At 37.4% G+C, this 20476-nt stretch overlaps 1 protein-coding gene across 1 annotated transcript in view; it reads right to left on the reverse strand.

Moving 5' to 3' along the window:
* NECAB1 (N-terminal EF-hand calcium binding protein 1) overlaps positions 1-20476 on the reverse strand; it is a 284871-nt gene that overhangs the window by 27124 nt on the left and 237271 nt on the right. The window contains exon 9 of the mRNA XM_029223075.1: positions 6170-6220. Coding sequence (XP_029078908.1) covers positions 6170-6220 — 51 coding nt within the window. The remainder of the gene's footprint in view (positions 1-6169; positions 6221-20476) is intronic.

Raw genomic sequence — 20476 nt, forward strand, 5'->3', positions numbered from 1 at the left:
ATAGATGGAGAGATATACAGTGTTCTTGGATTGGAAGTGTCAACATTGTGAAAATGACTCTACTACCCAAAGCAATCTACAGTTTCATTGCAATCTCTATCAAAATACCACTGGCATTTTTCACAGAACTGGAAGAAAAAATTTCTCAATTTGTATGGAAACACAAAAGACCCCGAATAGCTAAAGCAATCTTGAGAAAGGAAAATGGAGCTTGAGGAATCAGGCTCTCTAATGTCAGAGTATACTACAAAGCTACAGTAATCAAGACAGTATGGTACTCGCACAAAAACAGAAATGTAGATTAATGGAACAGGTTCGATAGCCCAGAGATAAACACACACACAAAATTCACCTTATCTTTGACAAAGGAGGCAAGAATATACAATGGAGAAAAGACAGCCTCTTCAATAAGTGGTGCTGGGAAAACTGGACAGGTACATGTAAAAGAATGAAGTTAGAACAGTCCCTAATACCATACACAAAAATAAACTCAAAATGGATTAAACATCTAAATGTAAGGCCAGATACCATCAAACTCTTAGAGGAAAACACAGGCAGAATACTCTATGACATAAATCACAGCAAGATTCCTTTTGACCCACCTTCTAGAGAAATGGAAATTAAAACAAAAATAAACAAATAGGACCCAATGAAATTAAAAGCTTTTGCACAGCAAAGGAAACCATAAACAAGACAAAAAGACAGCACTCAGAATTGGAGAAAATATTTGCAAGACATGGAAGCAACCAAAGTGTCCATCAATAGATGAAGGGATAAAGAAGACATGGCACATATATACAGTGGAATATTGCTCAGCCATAAAAAGGAACAAAACTGAGTCCTTTGTAGTGAGATGGATGGACCTGGAGACTGTCATACAGAGTGAAGTAAGAGAGAAACAAATGCCGTATGCTAACACATATATATGGAACTTAAAAAGAAAAAAAAAAAAGGTGATGAAGAACCTTGGGGCAAGATGGGAATAAAGATGTAGACCTACTAGAGAATGGACTTGAGGATACGGGGAGGTAGAAGGGTAAGCTGGGACAAAGTGGGAGAGTGGCATGGACATATATACACTACCAAACGTAAAATAGATAGCTAGTGGGAAGCAGCCGCATAGCACAGGGAGATCAGCTCGGCTCTTTGTGACCACCTAGAGGTGTGGGACAGGGAGGGTGGGAGGGAGGGAGATGCAAGAGGGAAGAGATATGGGGACATATGTATATGTATAACTGATTCACTTTGTTATAAAGCAGAAACTAACACACCATTGTAAAGCAATTATACTCCAATAAAGATGTAAAAAAAAGTAATAATAATAAAAAAGGAGGGCAATCAAACAAATAAAGAAATCCACCAATGATAACAAGTGCTAAAAACTATGCTAAGATAAACATAAAAATCAGAAACAAATCTTTCATAGACAGCAAACCCCAAGTCCACAGTTGTTTCCAAAGTCCACTGCCTCAATTTTGGGATGATTCATTGTCTATTCATGTATTCCACAGATGCAGGGTACATCAAGTTGTTTGTGGGGATTTAATCTGCGGCTCCTGAGGCTTCATGGAGAAATTTCCCTTTCTCTTCTTTGTTCGCACAGCTCCTGGGGTTCAGCTTTGGGTTTGGCCCCACCTTTGCATGTAGGTTGCCCTCAGACATCTCTTCCCACCCAGGCAGGATGGGGTTAAAGCAGCAGCTGATTAGGGGGCTGTGGCTCACTCAGGCCGGTGGGGGAGGGAAGTGTACGATAGTTATAATTGGAATGTGGGGTGAGCCTGTGGCTGCAGAGGCCAGTGTGACGTTGCAACAACTTGAGGCATGCTGTGTGTTCTCCCGGGGATGTTGTCCCTTGATCATGGGACACTGGCAGTGGTGGGCTGCACAGGCTCCCGCGGTGGGGGGCGGTGGATATGGATAGTGACCTGTGCTTTGCATACAGGATTCTTGGTGGCTGCAGCCGCAGCCTTAGCGTTTCATGCTCATCTCTGGTGTCCGAGCTGATAGCCACGGCTCACGCCCATCTCTGAAGCTCGTTTAGGCGGTGATCTGCCTTCTATGGGCAGACAGGGAAGGAATCCCCTCTCCTTGCACACCCGGAAACAATGGTCTTTTTCATCTTAGGCAGATCCAGACATTTTTCTGGACTCCCGGCTAGCTGTGGCTCACTAGCTCCCTTCAGGGTGTGTTCATGCAGCCAACCCCAGTCCTCTTCCTGGGATCTGACCTCTGAAACCTGAGCCTCAGCTCCCAGCCCCCACCCGCTCTATAGGTGAGCAGAGAAGTGTCTCAGGCTGGTGAGTGCTGGTCGTCACCGATCTTCTGTGAGGGAATCTCTGTACTTTGCCCTCTGCACCCCTGTTGCTGCACTTTCCTCTGTGGCTCTGAAGCTTACCTCCTACCCAACTCTGTCCCCACCAGTGAAGGGGTTTCCTAGTGTGTGGAAACTTTTCCTCCTTCACAGCTCCCTCCCACTGGTGCAGGTCCCATCCCTATTCTTTTGTCTCTGTTTTTTCTTTTTTCTTTTGCCCTACCCAGGTATGTGGGGATATTCTTGCCCTTTTGGAAGTCTGAGGTCTTCTTACTCCTCCGCCATCTTGAAGGTCCTCCCCATATTGACTTTTTAAAAACTCCTTTTGAAAGTAGAAAATATCTGAAAATGATCATTTTTCCCCCCAATAGTCATTTGAGACTATTTGAGTCATTTGAGACCACACAAAGCACACAATTGAACCAGGCAGAAAGTATTCAGATGGATCAATACACCTGGCCAGATCCAGGATGTATGGTCTGGTTGAAGCAATTCCCTTCAAAAATCATACTAACCTTTCAGTGATTCATACTCACTTCTTAGTACTTGAGAGCTAGAAGACAATAAATTATCCCTAAATTTTCAGTGAGTCATAAAACCAAGGTCTTGGACTTCAGATCTGCGTTTATCCCTGATGTGCATTTATTTCCTATTTTATTAAGAAATAATAAAATAGTGAATTCCTAAGGTTGCTGTCTTTATGACATGCTTGATATAAATCATCTGGAATATTTTAATATTCCCATGTAGCACCTATTCTTTTAGTGCAAGTTTAGAACAATTCAGTGTTGTAAGAGATATACAAATATCATTTTTAGAAACCCCTACTTATCCTTTTTGATTTCATCTTAAATGTTATGTCATTCTGGAAGCATTTCCTGGCCCCTAAATTAGGTCATGTTCCCTAGCTATGAAAATCTATACCTTCCTATAATAATATTCATCACATCCTATTGTAGATCCTAGTTATATTTGCCTATATTTCCGTCTAGTCTGTCTTCTAGTCTGTAATATTCACCACTTTATCTACAGACACTCCCTCAGGGCCCAGCACATAGTTAGTGATCAAGTTAAAAATAAAATGTGCTTTTGCTTTTAACCATTGACTATTCTTAAAATTCCTTTAGTAAATTTTATTTATATACTATCCATTCCAGAAAAGGATTTGAGGTGGTCCTGAGCACTGTTAGGTGCTCTTTTATCTACCTCCATCATCTTGCCCTCTTTTCTTTTTTCTTTCTCCTTTTAGACCAGGAGGTGTAAATTGGCTTCACGTTTACTAGCTCTGTGGCCTTGAACAAGTTACTTAATCTTTCTCAAGTCTTCTGATATGCAAAATTGGAATAAATGTACTTATATCACAGAGTTTTGAGGAAGGTTAAATGGAATGAAATAGTGTATGTAAAGATATTGCCCATGATAGATATTCAATAAATGTTACTTCTCTTACTCCAGGCTGAGAAAAGAAATGGACTTAAAAAGAGATTATATGCTACATTCATCATTATGTAATGGCTCACGTACCAGAAAACTAGTATGGCAGACACTAGGGTTCAGGACTTTTGCTGTGTGCTTAAATAAGCCTACCAGATAATACGCTCTGCTCTAGTGGTAGGAAATCTCATGAAAAAAAGTCATCCATTACCTCACAACCTCACTAGCAAAAGCAACTCTACTTCCCAAAGTGCACCAAACACTAGAGTTGGAGTATTACAGTGTGGTGAGTACTGTAGGTCTGGCATAGAACTTCTGGACTTCAGCTGTGGTATTTAAACCTTTTTACAACTTAATTTTTTCATCTGTAAAATGGAGCTAATAACAGCACCACCTCATATGGCTATTGTGAAGACTGAGTTACATATGTGTGGGTTTAACACAACACTTGCACATAGCAAAGGCTCAATAAAGATTAACTTTTAAAAATAAAGTATATAATAAAAATTTATTTTTTGCATTCTGATGTAGGATTTATTTTTCAGAGTTCTCATGCATTCACTAATGGAAAAGGAAAAATACTTCTCCAGTCAATGAATTCTAAAATTGGTTTTTGGTCACCAGGAAAAATCACTGATCAAAAAGTAACATACAATTATATGTGCTAGCTGTGAAATAACAGTGAAAAATTGTTTTTGTCATTCTGAATATAGAGGTTTTATAGGAATTGATAGTGATACATATACTACCACTAGTAAAAAATACAACTTTTGATGACAAATATGAAAAAACAAACCAGCTCAGACTATTACTATGTGTGTATTCCCAAAGAGCATAATTCTTTTACTTTTACATATGGTTAAAAATAGTTAAAGAATATTCTTTCCTGCTTTTAAATAATATTGACTATCGAACTACTTTGCCCAGTTCTTTTTCTCTAAAGTACTTCCATGAACTATTGAATTGGCAATGCTGTATGGGTTGATAGATCTCTTAAAATAGATCTCTCTTTTCTGTCGGGGACCAGAGAATGGAAGAGTCTGTCACTTTTCATAAATAATCCTTAGAAACTTTTCTCCTTCACAGCTAGTGAGAGAGAATACTTATATTAAGAAATTATTTAAGAATAGACAATAATCTCTCCTAACATTAGAAAAATTATGTTCATGTTTCTTGACTGGAGTGTAGTTTTCTCTACATGCAAACCTAAGAGACGACACAGATGCAAGACCTCAAGGTCATAATCCTGTGCTTATGGGACTGCACAGACCTGCATAATATCTGTGCTCAACAGCCCTCTCCCCTCACCTTCGTGCCAAAACCTATCACTTTAAAATTCTGGGTGCCTGATAAATTAACACAGACCACATCCCTGTCTTTGGAGTAATAAGAGCACTGAACATGTAGTACAGCTAGGAATTGTGTCTACATCTATAGGATTCTAATCACAACAGCCATTATTAAACTTTTCTGAGAAAAAGCTCCCTCTATGAAAATTTCCTTTGTGCTGTGAGTTTGGACAGATGAACAGGAGCTGACATGCAGGTGAGTCTCACCTTCTATCACACAAGCAGTGCCTATAGAATAAGTACATGATACAGAGATGGAAGGTATTTCATATCCTTGTTTCATGTAAATGTGACTGATCCTACAAGATCTATACAATATATAATATATTTAAGGTATTAAGAAAAAGGTGATTTTCTGTAGATACCCAAGATTTTAAAATCAAAATTTCTGCTAAATGTAAATGCAAACATCCAATTTCCCAAAGCAGTATGTGCTATAAATATTTGCCTCAAAATAAAATAAAATAATAAAGCATGGTATGTGCTGCTTTTCAATTAGTTAATTTATACATTAATTTCTTTTTTGTTTCATATAATGAACCTATTAGGATCACTGTCCATTTTCTTTCAGTCTCCATCAATTGCCACCCTTCTGGATGGGTATATTTTCCCCACGAGCATAAATGTTCACTTTTCTCTAAACATCAATTTTTTTCTTTGGAAAATGATTTCTGAGCATCTTGTCCCTGGGCTATGTGCTGAAAATACAATAATTAATAGGACCAAGTTTCAGCTCAGGTGTACCCTTCAGCCTAGTTGATGATACAATTTGAATGTTGCCCTTCTCTGCCAGTCATATTCATTCAATTATTCAATAACTCATTGATTTATACATGCATAAAAATTTCACTTTTCACATATTACATAACAAGTTCTTTCAGAAAACCCCTGTGAAGTAGGCATTAGTTTTCCACAAATCACAATTTAGAAAATCCTACTTAGCCACACATAATGAAATATGCCCATGTATTGTTTTTTTTTTAATTTTCACTGAGATAGTAACTAATTTTGAAGAAATTAAATTATGTTTTCAAAGTACATATTTCTAAAATTTTGACCTAGGGAAAGTACTTACAGGTTTAGTATTCCCTTCAATAACTTCTTCTAGAGGTTCAAGTTTAAGATCCTTTGGTTAGAGTAAGAAATGGGTAGAAAACAAGAAATTAGTTAATTAAACAAAACATCATATATTTGAATGGTAGCACTTTTTGGCTAACATTAAACCGAAGGAACTTCATGATCTGAATGGAGATGAAATAATTCTGATTTTTTAAAGTGGGCTCTTCCAATAAAGATTCTTTTACCCATTATATCAGTTGTAAGGAGCTATCTCAGATGTGTTCAATTTGTTATTACTTTGAGTGTACATCACTGATGCCATTAAAAGAGAACAAAGTGGAGAGAAGATTCATTAAAGCAGAGAGGAAAAGGATAGAAACAGTAAAACGCAAAAGTTAGGATGACTAGGCTGATTTCTTTTCCTGTGGTTATGTGGCAATATACTTGAGATATCATGATAGACATTTACACTCTAGTGCTAATTTTGCTTTGCTAAGAAGTGAAATAAAAAGCAAATGAAACCACTATTGATATTTGTTAAAAATGAAGGGTTACCAAAAAGACCTTAGAGTTTTCTGCAGTGATCAATGTATAATGCTAATGGCTCCACTGAAACCAAGACTGTAATATCTGAGGACTTCATTCTAAGAATATATATCCTAGAGAGTGACATCACCAAAATGGTGACATAGGTTGTTCCTGGCTTTGCTCCCCCTCACAAGAACAACAACTAACAACTATTGAGAACAAGACACCTCTGAGGGAATCCTAGAACAAGGCTGAAGCAACCTCCTGTACCACAGAGACCAAGACAGACTTCATTAGAAGGTAAGAGAGGTGGCTATACGTTGACAGCATTGCCCCAACACCAGGCCAGCACAGCACCACCTGGACAGATCTTCCCTGAGCCTCTGGTTCCCTCAGTGGGAAAAGAGATCCCAGGAGAGACAACTAGCCCGACCCAGTATTTTGGGTCATTTTGTGAAAGCCCCTACTCTCATCTTGTACCACAAAGATGGGAAATCTGTGGGGCTCAACACAGGAAATCTGACTGTGACAGAGAAGAGGGGAGGGGCTCGCAACAACCAGCACACAGATCTTGGCAGACCAAGCTCTGCAGTGCCCAAGTAGTAATCCCAACCAGCAGCTTTGCTCATCTGCAGAACCAAGCTGGGAACTTGGGGGAGAGCAGATCTGCCTGATTCGGATCTTCAAAGGAGTTTTGTTGGCCCTAGAGCCCAGTTTGCCCACGCCCAAGCAAGGAGCTGAATCATATTCCCACCCACTATGGTGAGTGTCTTCCAGGCCGATCTTACCAGAGGAGCTGGCAATAACTTCTGGAAGTAGTGTGGCCCAGTGGTGCTCAAGCCAAGAAGTGGGTGAGCAAAGCTGATTACCCACGAAGCAAAACCAGTAGCAGGTGTGGAATGTTCCCATGCTATGCACAAACAGATGGATTAATTCATAGCCAAAACTGAGGGTAGGTCCTGGCATCTCCTTATCTGAGACCTTATTTGGGAAACTGAGAATAGCCTGGAGCTAAACCTCCCCCTCTTGCCTAGGCAGGGGAGGTGAGACACAGCCCCACCTGCTGTGGAGAGTGTCTTCTGACCCCATCTCACCAGAAGGGCTAGTGACAACTCCTGGAAGTTGTGCATCCCAGTGGTACTTGAGCTGAGAAGCAGGCAAAGCCAATAGTTTGCAGAGCAAAGCCAGCAGCCATGTTCAGTCAGGGAACTTGGGGTGTGGGTTGGCTTGAGTTAAAACAACAAAGAGCTTCACCAGCTTTAGAGCTGCTTGTCCTGCTACATGCAGGCAATTATTCTAATTCATAGCCCTGTTCATTGCCAAGTACAGTCTCCAATGTGTCCAAGCAAGGAACCTAACTAGAGCACACAGGAAGCTACACAGCTCATTCAACACCACTACATGCAGTGGTACTTGAACAGAGAGCACAGACCATGGCTTCCCCCATCTGCAGAGCAAAACCAGTGGCCTCACCTGACCAGGGAAGTCAGTGCACACTATGGACTGGCTTGGGTCCCCAAACAATGAGCTGTATAGGCCCTGGGTCCTGTACTGCTGCCATGCCAGGGCACAGAAGTCCCATTTACTACTGTATATAGTAACCAGTCCCAACCATCTAGTAAGTCTGACCAGAGAATCCAGGCAACCATGGAGCCCATCCTACAGCCTCACTTGTGTAGGGAACCAAGCCAGTAGTACTATCCAACAGTTCTCAGCCAATGGCACAACCCCTATCCCTATCCTCAGAGCTGAAACAATTGCCCTGCCCCCAATAAAGCATAATAGCAGGCCCCACCTGCTCAAAAACAGTACCAGCAGACATACCCCAAAACCCAAACTGAGCTTACTACTGAAGAACTGTCTCTGCCAAAGCCAACCTGTAGAGTCTGGAAGGCGAGCCCAATTACTCAAATGCACAAATATCAATGTAAGGAATCAAAGATTATGAAAAGTCAGGTAAATATGACATCACCAAAGGAAATTAATAAAACTTCAATAACTGGCCTTAAAATGAACACCTATGAAATGCCAGAGAAAGAATTCAATAAGATCCTCTTAAGGAAATTCCTCTTAAGGAACTGCAAGAAAAAACAGAGAGCTACACAAAATTAGAAAAACAAAGCACGAATATAATGAGAAGTTTGACAAGGAAATAGCAGCCATCAAAAACAAACCAAAATAAACAAAACTCCTAGAGATGAAAAATACAATAACTGAACTGAAAAATTCAACAGAGAATTTCAAAAGTAGACTCAACCATGCAGAAGAATCAGTGACCTGGAGGATGCAACACTGGAAGTTACCCAGGAAGAGGAGCAAAAATAAAAAAGAATGAAAAAGAGTGAAGGAAACCTATGGGAATTTGGGAGACACTGAAAGGGAAAAAGTATTCACATCATGGGAATTCCAGAAGAAGAGAAAGAGAAAGAGACAGAATGCCTATTTAAAGGAATAATGTCTGAAAACTTTCTAAATTTTGGGAGAGATATGAACATCCAGATCCATGAGGCCCAAAGGACCTCAAATAGATTGAATCTAAATAGGGCTACTCTGAGACACATTAATTAAATTGTCAAAAGTCAAAGACAAAAGAACTGTAAGGGCAGCAAGAGAAAAGAGAGAAGCCACATACAAGGGAACCCCCATAAGATTATCAGCAGAACTTTTCTGACCAGGAGAGAATGGGATGACATACTAGAAATATTGAAAAAAAATAACTGTCGACTAAGAATTCTATACTTGGTGAAGTTTTATTTCAGAAACAAAGGAAGGATAAAGACTTCACTGAACAATCAAAAGCTAAGGGAGTTTACCACCAGACCTGCCTTATAAGAAATGCTAAAGGCAGTTCTTTGAGTGGAAGTGAAAGAATGTTAATAACATCATAAAAAGGTAGTGTAAATCTCACTGGTAATAAGTATATAGTCATTATTTCTGCAATATGGTAATAGTGATGCATAATTCACTTAACTTTTTTTTAAAACTTGTAAAAGAGCATAGCAAAAATAACCATAACTGTAGTAATCTGTTGTCAGTTACATAATATGAAAACATATACATTATAACAGCAATAACCTAAAAAGTGAGGTGGAGGTAAAAGTGTAAAGTTTGCAAATTCTATTGAAGTTAAGTTGTTATCAGTTTAAAATAGGGTGTTATATTTTATGTAAGCCTCACGGTAACCACAAGTGAAAATCTTGTAGAAATTACACAAAAGAACATGATAAAGAAGTCAAAGCATACTGATACCAAAAGACATCAAACACACACACAAAAAGACAACAGCATGAGAAACAAGGCACAGTAATCTACAAAACAACCAGAAAACAATTAACAAAATGGCAATAGTAAGTCCTTACCTATCAATAACTACTTTAAACACAAGTGAATTAAATTCTCCAATGAAAAGAGATAGAATGGACCACGCTGAGCCTAAACCCTGTCCCCCAAAACCCCAAGGCCTTTTCAGCTGTGTGGATTCTGAGACTAGCCTCCACTCCCACCTAAACCCCACTCTGCCTAAGCCCCACCCCTGCCTAAGCCCCACCCCCCTTGGTGGTGTTGTTTCATTTATATTTTTTCTAATATATTTTTCTATTTTTATTTTATTTTTTATTCTTTGTTATTGTTCAGCTCCTTTTTTTGCTGCACTGCTTGTCTTACAGGATCTTGGTTCACAGGCCAGGGTTCAGGCCTGAACTCCTGTGGTAGGACCACCGAGTCCAAACCGCTAAACTGAAAGAGAACCTCAGACCCCAGGGAATATTAATCTGAGTGAAGTCTCTTGGAGATCCTCATCTTGGCACCAAGACCTGGCTCTACACAACTGCCTGCAAACTCCAGTGTGGAAAGCACCAGGGAAAGCAACCTGTACGACAGGAACATAGCCCTACCCATCAAAAAAAATGAGATGACAAAAGTTATGTTACAGATGAAGGAGCAAGGGAAAAACCTAGAAGACGAATGAATAGGAAATAGACAACCTACCTGAAAAAGAATTCACAGTAATGACAGTAAAGATGATCTAAAATCTCAGAAATATAATGGAGGCATGGATCAAGAAAATACAAGAAATGTTGAACAAAGACAGAGAAGAACTAAAAAGCAAGCAAACAGTGATGAACAACATAATAACTGAAATGAAAAATACACTAGAAGGGGGCTTCCCTGGTGGCGCAGTGGTTGAGAGTCCGCCTGCCGATGCAGGGGACACGGGTTCGTGCCCTGGTTCAGGAAGATCCCACATGCCACGAAGCGGCTGGGACCGTGAGTCATGGCCGCTGAGCCTGCGCGTCCGGAGCCTGTGCTCCACAATGGAAGAGGCCACAACAGTGAGAGGCCCACGTACCGGTAAAAAAAAAAAAAAAATACACTAGAAGGAATCGATAGCAGAATAATTGAGGCAAAAGAATGAATAAGTGAGATGGAAGACAGAATGGTGGAAATAACTGCCGAGGAGCAGAATAAAGAAAAAAGAATGAAGAGAATTGACGACAGTCTCAGAGACTTCTGGGACAACATTAAATGCACCAACATTCGAATTATAGGAGTCCTTAAAGAAGAAGAGAAAGAGAAAGGATATGAGAAAATATTTGAAGAGATTATCAGTAAAAAACTTCCCTAACATGGAAAGGAAATAGCCACCCAAGTGCAGGAAGTGCAGAGAGTCCCAAACAGTATAAACCTTAAGAGAAACATACCAAGACACATATTAATTAAACTAACAAAAATTCAATGCAAAGAAAAAAATATTGAAAGCAGCAAGGGAAATGCAACAAATAACATACAAGGGAATCCCCATAAGGTTATCAGCAGATTTTTCAGGAGAAACGCTGCAGGCCAGAAGGGAGTGGCAGGATATATTTAAAGTTATGAAAGGGAAAAACGTACAACAAAAATTACTCTACCCAGTAAGGATCTTATTCAGATTCAAAGGAGAAATCAAAAGCTCTACAAACAAGCAAAAGCTAAGAGAATTTAGCACAACCAAACCAGCATTACAACAAATGCTAAAGGAACTTCTCCAGGCAGGAAACACAAGAGAAGGAAAAGACATACAAAAACAAATCCAAACAATTAAGAAATTGGTAATAGGAGCATACATATCGATAATTGCCTTAAATGTAAATGGATTAAATGCTCCAACCTAAAGACACAGACTAGATGAATGGATACAAAAACAAGACCCGTGCTGTCTACAAGAGACCCACTTTAGACCTAGGGACACATACACACTGAAAGTGAAGGGATGGAAAAAGATATTCCATGCAAATGGAAATCAATACTCATGTCAGATAAAATAGATTTTTAAAACAAAAACTGTTACTAGAGATAAGGAAGGGCACTAGATAATGATCAAGGGATCAATCCAAGAAGAAGATATAAAAATTATAAACATTTATGCACCTAACATAGGAGCACCTCAATATATAAGGCAAAGGCTAACAGCCATAAAAGGGGAAATCAACAGTAACACAATAATAGTGGGGGACTTTAACACCCCACTTACACCAATGGACAGATCTTCCAGACAGAAAATAAGTAAGGAAACACAGAGTTTAAATGACACAGTAGACCAGATAGATTTAATTGATATTTATAGGACTTTCCACCTGAAAGTGGCAGAATACACTTTCTTCTCAAGTGCACACTATTCTCCAGGATATATCACATATCAAGCCTTGGAAATTTTAAGAAAATTGAAATCATATCAAGCATCTTTTTCGACCACAATGCTATGAGATTAGAAAGCAATTACAGGAAAAAAAACAACAACAACTAAAAAACACAAACACACAGAGGCTAAACAGTGTGCTGCTAAATAACCAAGAAATCACTGAAGAAATCAAAGAGGAAATTAAAAAATAAACAGAAACAAATGACAATGAAAACACAACGACCCAAAAGCTATGGAATACAGCAAAAGCAGTTCTAAGAGGGAAGGTTATAGCAATACAGTCCTACCTCAAGAAACAAGAAAAATCTCAAATAAACAATCTAACCTTACACCTAAAGCCACTAAAGAAAGAAGAACAAACAAAACTCAATATTAGTAGACGGAAAAAAATCATAAAGATCAGAGCAGGAATAAATGAAATAGAAATGAAGAAAACAATAGCAAAGATCAATAAAACTAAAAGTTACTTCTTTGAGAAAACGAAATTGATAAACCTATAGCCAGACTCAAAGAGACAAAAAGGGAGAGGACTCAAATCAATAAAATTAGAAATGAAAAAGGAGAAATTACAACAGACACTGCAGAAATACAAAGGATCATAAGAGATTACTAAAAGCAACTCTATGCCAATAAAATGGACAACCTGGAAGAAATGGACAAATTCTTGGAAAGGTACAACTTTCCAAGCCTGAACAAGGAAGAATTAGAAAATATAAACAAAGTGAATCACAAGTAATGAAGCTGAAACTGTACTTAAAAACTTTTCAACAAACAAAAGTCCAGGACCAGATGGCTACATAGGCGAATTCTATCAAACACTGAGAGAAGAGTGATCAACTATCATTCCTAAACTCTTCCAAAATAATTGCAGAGGGAGGAGCATGCCCAAACTTGTTCTACGAGGCCACCATCACCCTGATACCAAAACCAGACAAAGAGATCACACACAAAAAATTTACAGACCAATATCACTGATGAACATAGACACAAAAATCCTGAACAAAATGCTAGCAAACAGAATCCAACAACATATTAAAGGATCATACACCATGATCAAGTGGGATTTACCCCAGGAATGCAAGGATTCTTCAATGTATGCAAATCGATGTGATACACCATATTAACAAATTAAAGAATGAAAACCATATGATCATTTCAATAGATGTAGAAAAAGCTTTTGAAAATATTCAATACTCATTTATGATAAAAACTCTCCAGAAAGTGGGTTTGGAGGGAACCTACCTCAACATAATAAAGGCCATAAATGACAAACCAACAGCCAACATTGTTCTCAATGGTGAAAAACTGAAATCATTTCATCTAAGATCAGGAACAAAACAAGGATGTCCACTCTCACCACTCTTATTCAACATAGTTTTGGAAGTCCTAGCATGGCAATCAGAGAAGAAAAAGAAATAAAAGTAATATGAATTGGAAAAGAAGAAGTAAAACTGTCACTGTTTGCAGATAACATGATACTCTACATAGAAAATCTTAAAGATGCCACAAGAAAACTATTAGAGTTAATCAATGAATTTGGTAAAGTGCAGGATACAAAATTGATGCACAGAAATCTCTTGCATTCCCATACACTAACAATGAAAAATCAGAAAGAGAAATTAAGGAAACACTCCCACTTACCATCGCAACAAAAAGGATAAAATATCTAGGAATAAACCTACCTGAGGAGGCAAAAGACTTGTTGTCAGAAAACTATGAAACACTGTTGCAAGAAATCAAAAAGGACACAAACAGATGGAGAAATATAACATGTTCTTGGATTGGAAGGATCAATATTGTGAAAGTAACTGTACTACCCAAAGCAATGTACAGATTCAATGCAATCCCTATCAAATTGCCAATGGCATTCTTCACAGAATAGCACATAAAATTTTACAACCTGTATGGAAACACAAGAGACCCTGAATAGCCAAACCAATCTTGAGAACAAAAAACGGAGCTGGAGGAATCAGCTCCCTGACTTCAGACTATACTACAAAGCTACAGTAATCAAGACAGTATGGTGCTGGCACAGACATTCAAATATAGATGAATTCAAATATAGATAAATTTCTACAGGATAGAAAGCCCAGAGATAAATCAATGCACCTATGGTCACCTAATCTGTGACAAAGGAGGCAAGAATATACAATGGAGAAAAGAAAGTCTCTTCAATAAGTGGGGGGTGGGAAAACTGGACAGCTACATGTAAAAGAATGAAGTTAGAACAGTCCCTTACACCATACACAAAAATAAACTCAAAATGGATTAAAGACCTAAATATAAGACCAGACACTATAAAACTCTTACAGGAAAACACAGGAAAAACACTCTCTGACTTAGACCACAGCAAGATCTTTTTTGACCCACCTCCTAGAGTAATGAAAATAAAAACAAAAATAAACAAATGGGACCTAACTGAACTTAAAAACTTTTGCACAGCAAAGACAATAAACAAGACAAAAAGACAACCCTCAGAATGGGAGAAAATATTTGCAAATGAAACAACAGACAAAGGATTAATCTCCAAAATATACAAACAGCTCATGGAGCTCGATATAAAAAAAACCAAACAACCCAATCAAAAAATGGCCAGAAGACCTAAATAGACATTTAGCCAAAGAAGACATACAGAGGCACGTGAAAAGATGCTCAACCTCATTAATTATTAGAGAACTGCAAATCAGTATTATAGTGAGGTATCACCTCTCACTGGTTAGAATGGTCATCATCAATAAATCTACAAACAATAAATGTTGGAGATGGTGTGGAGAAAAGGGAACCCTCTTGCACTGTTGGTGGGAATGTAAATGGATACAGCCACTTTGGAGAACAGATGAATTGATAAAGAAGATGTGGTACATATATACAATGGCATATTACCATTGTATATATGTGGCATATTACTCAGCCATAAAAAGGAATGAAATTGGGTCATTTGTAGAGATATGGATGGACCTAGAGTCTGTCATAAAGGGTGAAGTAAGTCAGAAAGGGAAAAACAAATATCGTATATTAATGCATATATGTGGAATCTAGAAAAATGGTACAGATAAACTGGTTTGCAAGGCAGAAATAGAGACACAGATGTAGAGAACAAATGTATGGACACCAAGGGGGGAAAGGGGAAGGTGGGATGAATTAGGAGATTAGGATTGACAAATATACTCTACCATGTGTAAAACAGATAGCTAGTGGGAACCTGCTTTACAGCACAGGGAGCTCAGGTTTTTGCTCTATGATGACCTAGATGGGTGGGATGGGGTGGTGAGAGGCAGGTCCATGGGGGAGGGGATATGTGTATACATATAGCTGACTCACTTCATTGTACAGCAGAAACTAACACAACACTGTAAAGCAATTATAATCTGATAAAAAAGAAAAGACATTGAATGGCTAAATGGATTAAAAAAAAACCAAGATCTAATAATATGCTGCCTACAGGAGTCTTACTTTAGCCTTAAAAGCACATATAGACTGAGAGTTAAGGGATGGAAAGAGACATTTCAAGCAAATAATAACAACAGAAAGCAGAGGTAGCTATACTTAGACAAAATTGACTTTAAACGAAAAATGGTGAATAAAGAAAAAGGGTGTCATTATATAATGATAAAAAGATCAATATATCAAGAAGATATAAGAACTGTAAATATTTATGCACCCAACATTGGAGTACCTAAATATATAAAGCCAACTGACAGAGCTAAAAAGAGAAATAGACAGTAATACAATACTAGTTGGGGGCTTTATTACCCTACTTTTATTTTAATTATTTATTTATTTTATTGGAGTATAATTGCTTTACAATGTTGTATTAGTTTCTGCTGTACAATGAGGTGAATCAACTATATGTATTCATACATGCCTTCTCTCTTGGACCTCCCTCCCACTCCTCCACTCCCAGTCCCACCTATCTAGGTCACCACAGAGCAAAGAGCTGAGCTCCCTGTGCTATACAGCTGGTTCCCACTAGCTATATATTTTACACATGGTAGTGTATATATGTCAATCTTAATCTCCTAATTCATCCCACTCTCCCCTTCCCCCACCCCATGCCCACACATCTGTTCTCTATGTCTGTGTCTCTATTTCTGCCCTGCACATAGGTTCATCTGTATCATTTTTCTAGATTCCACATATATGCGTTTATATACAGTGTTTGTTTTTCTCTTTCTGGCTTGTTTCACTCTGTATGACAGACTCTAGTTCCATCCACATCTCTACAAATGACCCAATTTTGTTCCTTTTTTTATGACTGAGGAATATTCCATTGTATATATGTACCACATCTTCTTTATCCATTCATCTGTCGATGGACATTTCATGCAGACAGAGAATCAGTAAGAAAGCAACAGATTCGAACAACATTAAAGACTAAATGATCCTAATATTCATATATAGATCATTCTATCTCTCAATAGCAGAATATATATTTTTCTCAGGTGTACAACAAAATTCTAGAATGGACCATATGTTAGGCCACAAATCAAGTCTTAGCAATTAAAGAAGATTAAAATCATATCAAGTGGACTTCCCTGGTGGCGCAGTGGTTGAGAGTCCGCCTGCCGATGCAGGGAACATGGGTTTGTGCCCTGGTCCGGGAAGATCCCACATGCTGCAGAGCAGCTGGGCCCATGAACCATGGCCGCTGAGCCTGCGCATCCGGAGCCTGTGCTCCGCAATGGGAGAGGCCACAACAGTGAGAGGTCTGCGTACCACACACACAAAAAAATCATACCAAGTATCTTTTGTGACCACAATGGCATGAAAGTAGGAATCAATAAGAAGAAGAAAACTGAAAAATTCATGAAAACAAGGAAATTAAACAACACTGTCTTAAACAACCAATGGATCAAAGAAGAAGTTAAAGAGGAAATAAAATTTTTGAGACAAACAAAAGTGAAAATGCAACACACCAGAACCTGTGGGATGCAGCAAAAGCAGTTCTAAGAGGGAGGTTCATAGCAATAAACACCTACTTAAGAAGTAAGAAAGATCCCAAATAAACAACCTAACTCTACAGCTTCAAAAACTAGAAAAAGAAGATCAGAGCACAAAGTTAACAGAAGAAAGAAAATAATAAAGATTAGAACAGAAATAAATGAAATAGAGAACAGAAAAACAATTGGAAAGATTATCCAAACTAAGAGTTGGTTCTTTGAAAAGATAAGAAAAATTGACAAACCCTTAGCTAGACTAACCAAGGGAAAAAGAGAAAGGACACAAATCAACAAAATTATAATTGAAAAAGCAGACATTATAACTGATACCACAGAATTCAAAGGATCATAACAGCCAACTATATGCTAACAAACTGGGCAACCTAGAATAAATGGAAAAATTCTTAGAAACATATCATTTACCAAGACTGAATTAGGAAGAAATATAAAATCTGAATAGACCATTTACTAGTAAAGGGATTGAATCAGTAATCAAAAACCTCCCAACAAACAAAAGTCCAGGACCAGATGGCTTCACTCGTGAATTTTACCAAACATTTAAAGAAGAATTAACACCAATGCTTCTCAAATTTTTCCAGAAATAGAAGAGGAGAGAGTACTCCCAAATTTATTTTATGAGGCCAGCATTATCGTGAGACTAAAACCAGAAAAGGACACTAGTAGAAATGACAGCTATAGGTCAATACCCCTGATAATTATAGATGTAAAAATTTCAATAAAATACTAGCAAACCAAATTCAGCAGCACATTAAAAGAATCATTTATCATGATCAAGTGGGATTTATCCCTGGGATGCAAGGATGGTTCAACATATGCAAATAAATCAGTGTGATACATCATCTTAACAGAAAGAAAAAAATCATATAATCATCTCAATAGACACAGAAAAATCATTTGATAAAATTTAACATAAATTCATAATAAAAGCCCTTAACAAAAAGTCATAAAAGGAACATATCTCAACATAATAAAAGTCATATATGACAAGCCCACAGCTTCCTCAACATCATACTAATGGTGAAAGGGTGAAACCTTTTCCTCTAAGGATCAGGAATAAGACAAGGGTGTCTATTCTCACCACTCCTACTCAAAATAGTACTAGAAATCCTACCTAGAGAAATCAGGCAAGAAAGAGAAATAAAAGTAAATGAAGAAGTAAAACCATCTCTATTTGCAGATGGCTTGGTTTTATAAACAAAAATCTTAAAGATGTAACAAAAAAAACTGTCAGATCTAATCAAGGAATTCAATAAAGTTTCAAGATATGAAATTAACATACAAAAATCAGTAGCATTTCTATATGCCTACAGTGAATTTTCTGAAAAAAAATAAAGAAATCAATCCTATTTACAACAGCATAAAAAAATACTTAGGAATACATTTAACTAAGCAAGTGAAATTTCTCTACTGTGAAGACTGAAAGACATTGATGAAAGAAATCAAAGAAAATACAAAAATACAAATAAGTAGAAGGGTATTCTGTATTCATGAATTGGAAGAATTAATATTGTTAAAACGTCAATACTACCAAAAGCCATCTATAGATTCAATAAAATCGCTATCCATATTCCAATGGCATCTTTTACAGAGGTAGAAAAAACACTCCTAAAAGTTATATGAACCACAAAAAACGCTGAATAGCCAAAGAAATGCTGAGAAAGAAGAAAAGAGCAGGAGAGATCATACTTCCTGATTTCAAGTTATACTATAAAGCTAAAGCCATCAAACAGTATGCTACTAGCATAATAACACACAAAAGACCGATGGAATAGAATTGAGAGCCCAGAAATAAGACCAAGCATATACAATCCACTAATATTTAATAGGGAAGAATACTCAGTGGAGAAAAGAAAGTCTTTTTAATAAATGATTCTGGGATAATTGGATATTCACATGTAAAAGAATGAAATTGGACCCATATCTTACACCACTCACAAAATTAACTCAAAATGGACTAAGGATTTAAATGTAAGACCTGAAACCATGAAACTCCTAGAAGAAAACATAGTAATAAAGCTCCCTGACATGATTCTTGGTAATGATTTTTGGATATGTCACCTGAAGCACAAACAAATAATAAAAAATAAACAAGTGGGATTACATCAAACTAAAAAGCTTCTGCACAGTAAACAACAACAACAAGGAAAATAAATCAATAAAGTGAAAAGACAAACTTTAGAATGGGAACAAAATATTTGAAAACCATATATCTGATAAGGGTTAATGTTCAAAATACATAAATAACTCATATAATTCAATAGCAAAAAAAAAAAAATGGGCAAAGGACCTGAATAGACATTTCTCCAAAGAAGATATATGAAAGGGCAACATGTACATGAAAAGATGATCAACATCACTACTCATTAAGGAAAAGCAAAGTAAAACCACACTGAGATATCACTCATGTCTATTAGAATGACCATCATAAAAAAAACAAGAGATAACATGATGGTAAGAATGTGGAAAAAGGGAATGCTTGTGCATTGTTGGTAGATTGTAAATTGGTGCATCCACTATGGAAAGCAGTATGGCTTTCTCACGTTCCTCAAAAAATTAAATACTGAACTACCATATGATCTAGCAATTCCATTTCTGAAGTATATTCAAAGGTAATGAAAACACTACGTCGAAAAGATATCTGCACCCCTATGTTCATACCAGCATTATTTATAGAGGCCAAGACATGGAAACAACCTAATTGTCCATCGATGGGTGAATGGATAAAGAACATGTGAGATATATATATATATATATATATATATATATATACACACACATACATATATAATGGAATATTATTCAGCCACAAAAAAACAAGGAAATCCTACCATTTGTGACCACAGGGATGAGCCTTGAAGATATTATGCTAAGAGAAATAAGACAGAGAAAGACAAATACTGTACTGTATGATTTAATTTATATGTGGAATCTAAAAAAAATAAAAACAAAAACCCCAAACTCATAGAAAAAGAGATCAGATTTTTGGTTACCAGAGGTAGAGAGTGGGAGGAGGGGGAATAGGATGAAGATAGTCAAAAGGTACAAACTTCTTCCAGTTATAAGATGAATAAGTATTAACGATGTAATGTTACAACATGATGACTATAGTTAACACTGCTGTATGGCATGTAGGAAAGTTAAAAGAGTAAATCCTAAG

Source organism: Monodon monoceros, unplaced genomic scaffold (assembly GCF_005190385.1).
Source record: "Monodon monoceros isolate NGI ecotype Baffin Bay Population unplaced genomic scaffold, NGI_Narwhal_1 Super_Scaffold_14, whole genome shotgun sequence".
Classification (NCBI taxonomy): domain Eukaryota; kingdom Metazoa; phylum Chordata; class Mammalia; order Artiodactyla; family Monodontidae; genus Monodon; species Monodon monoceros.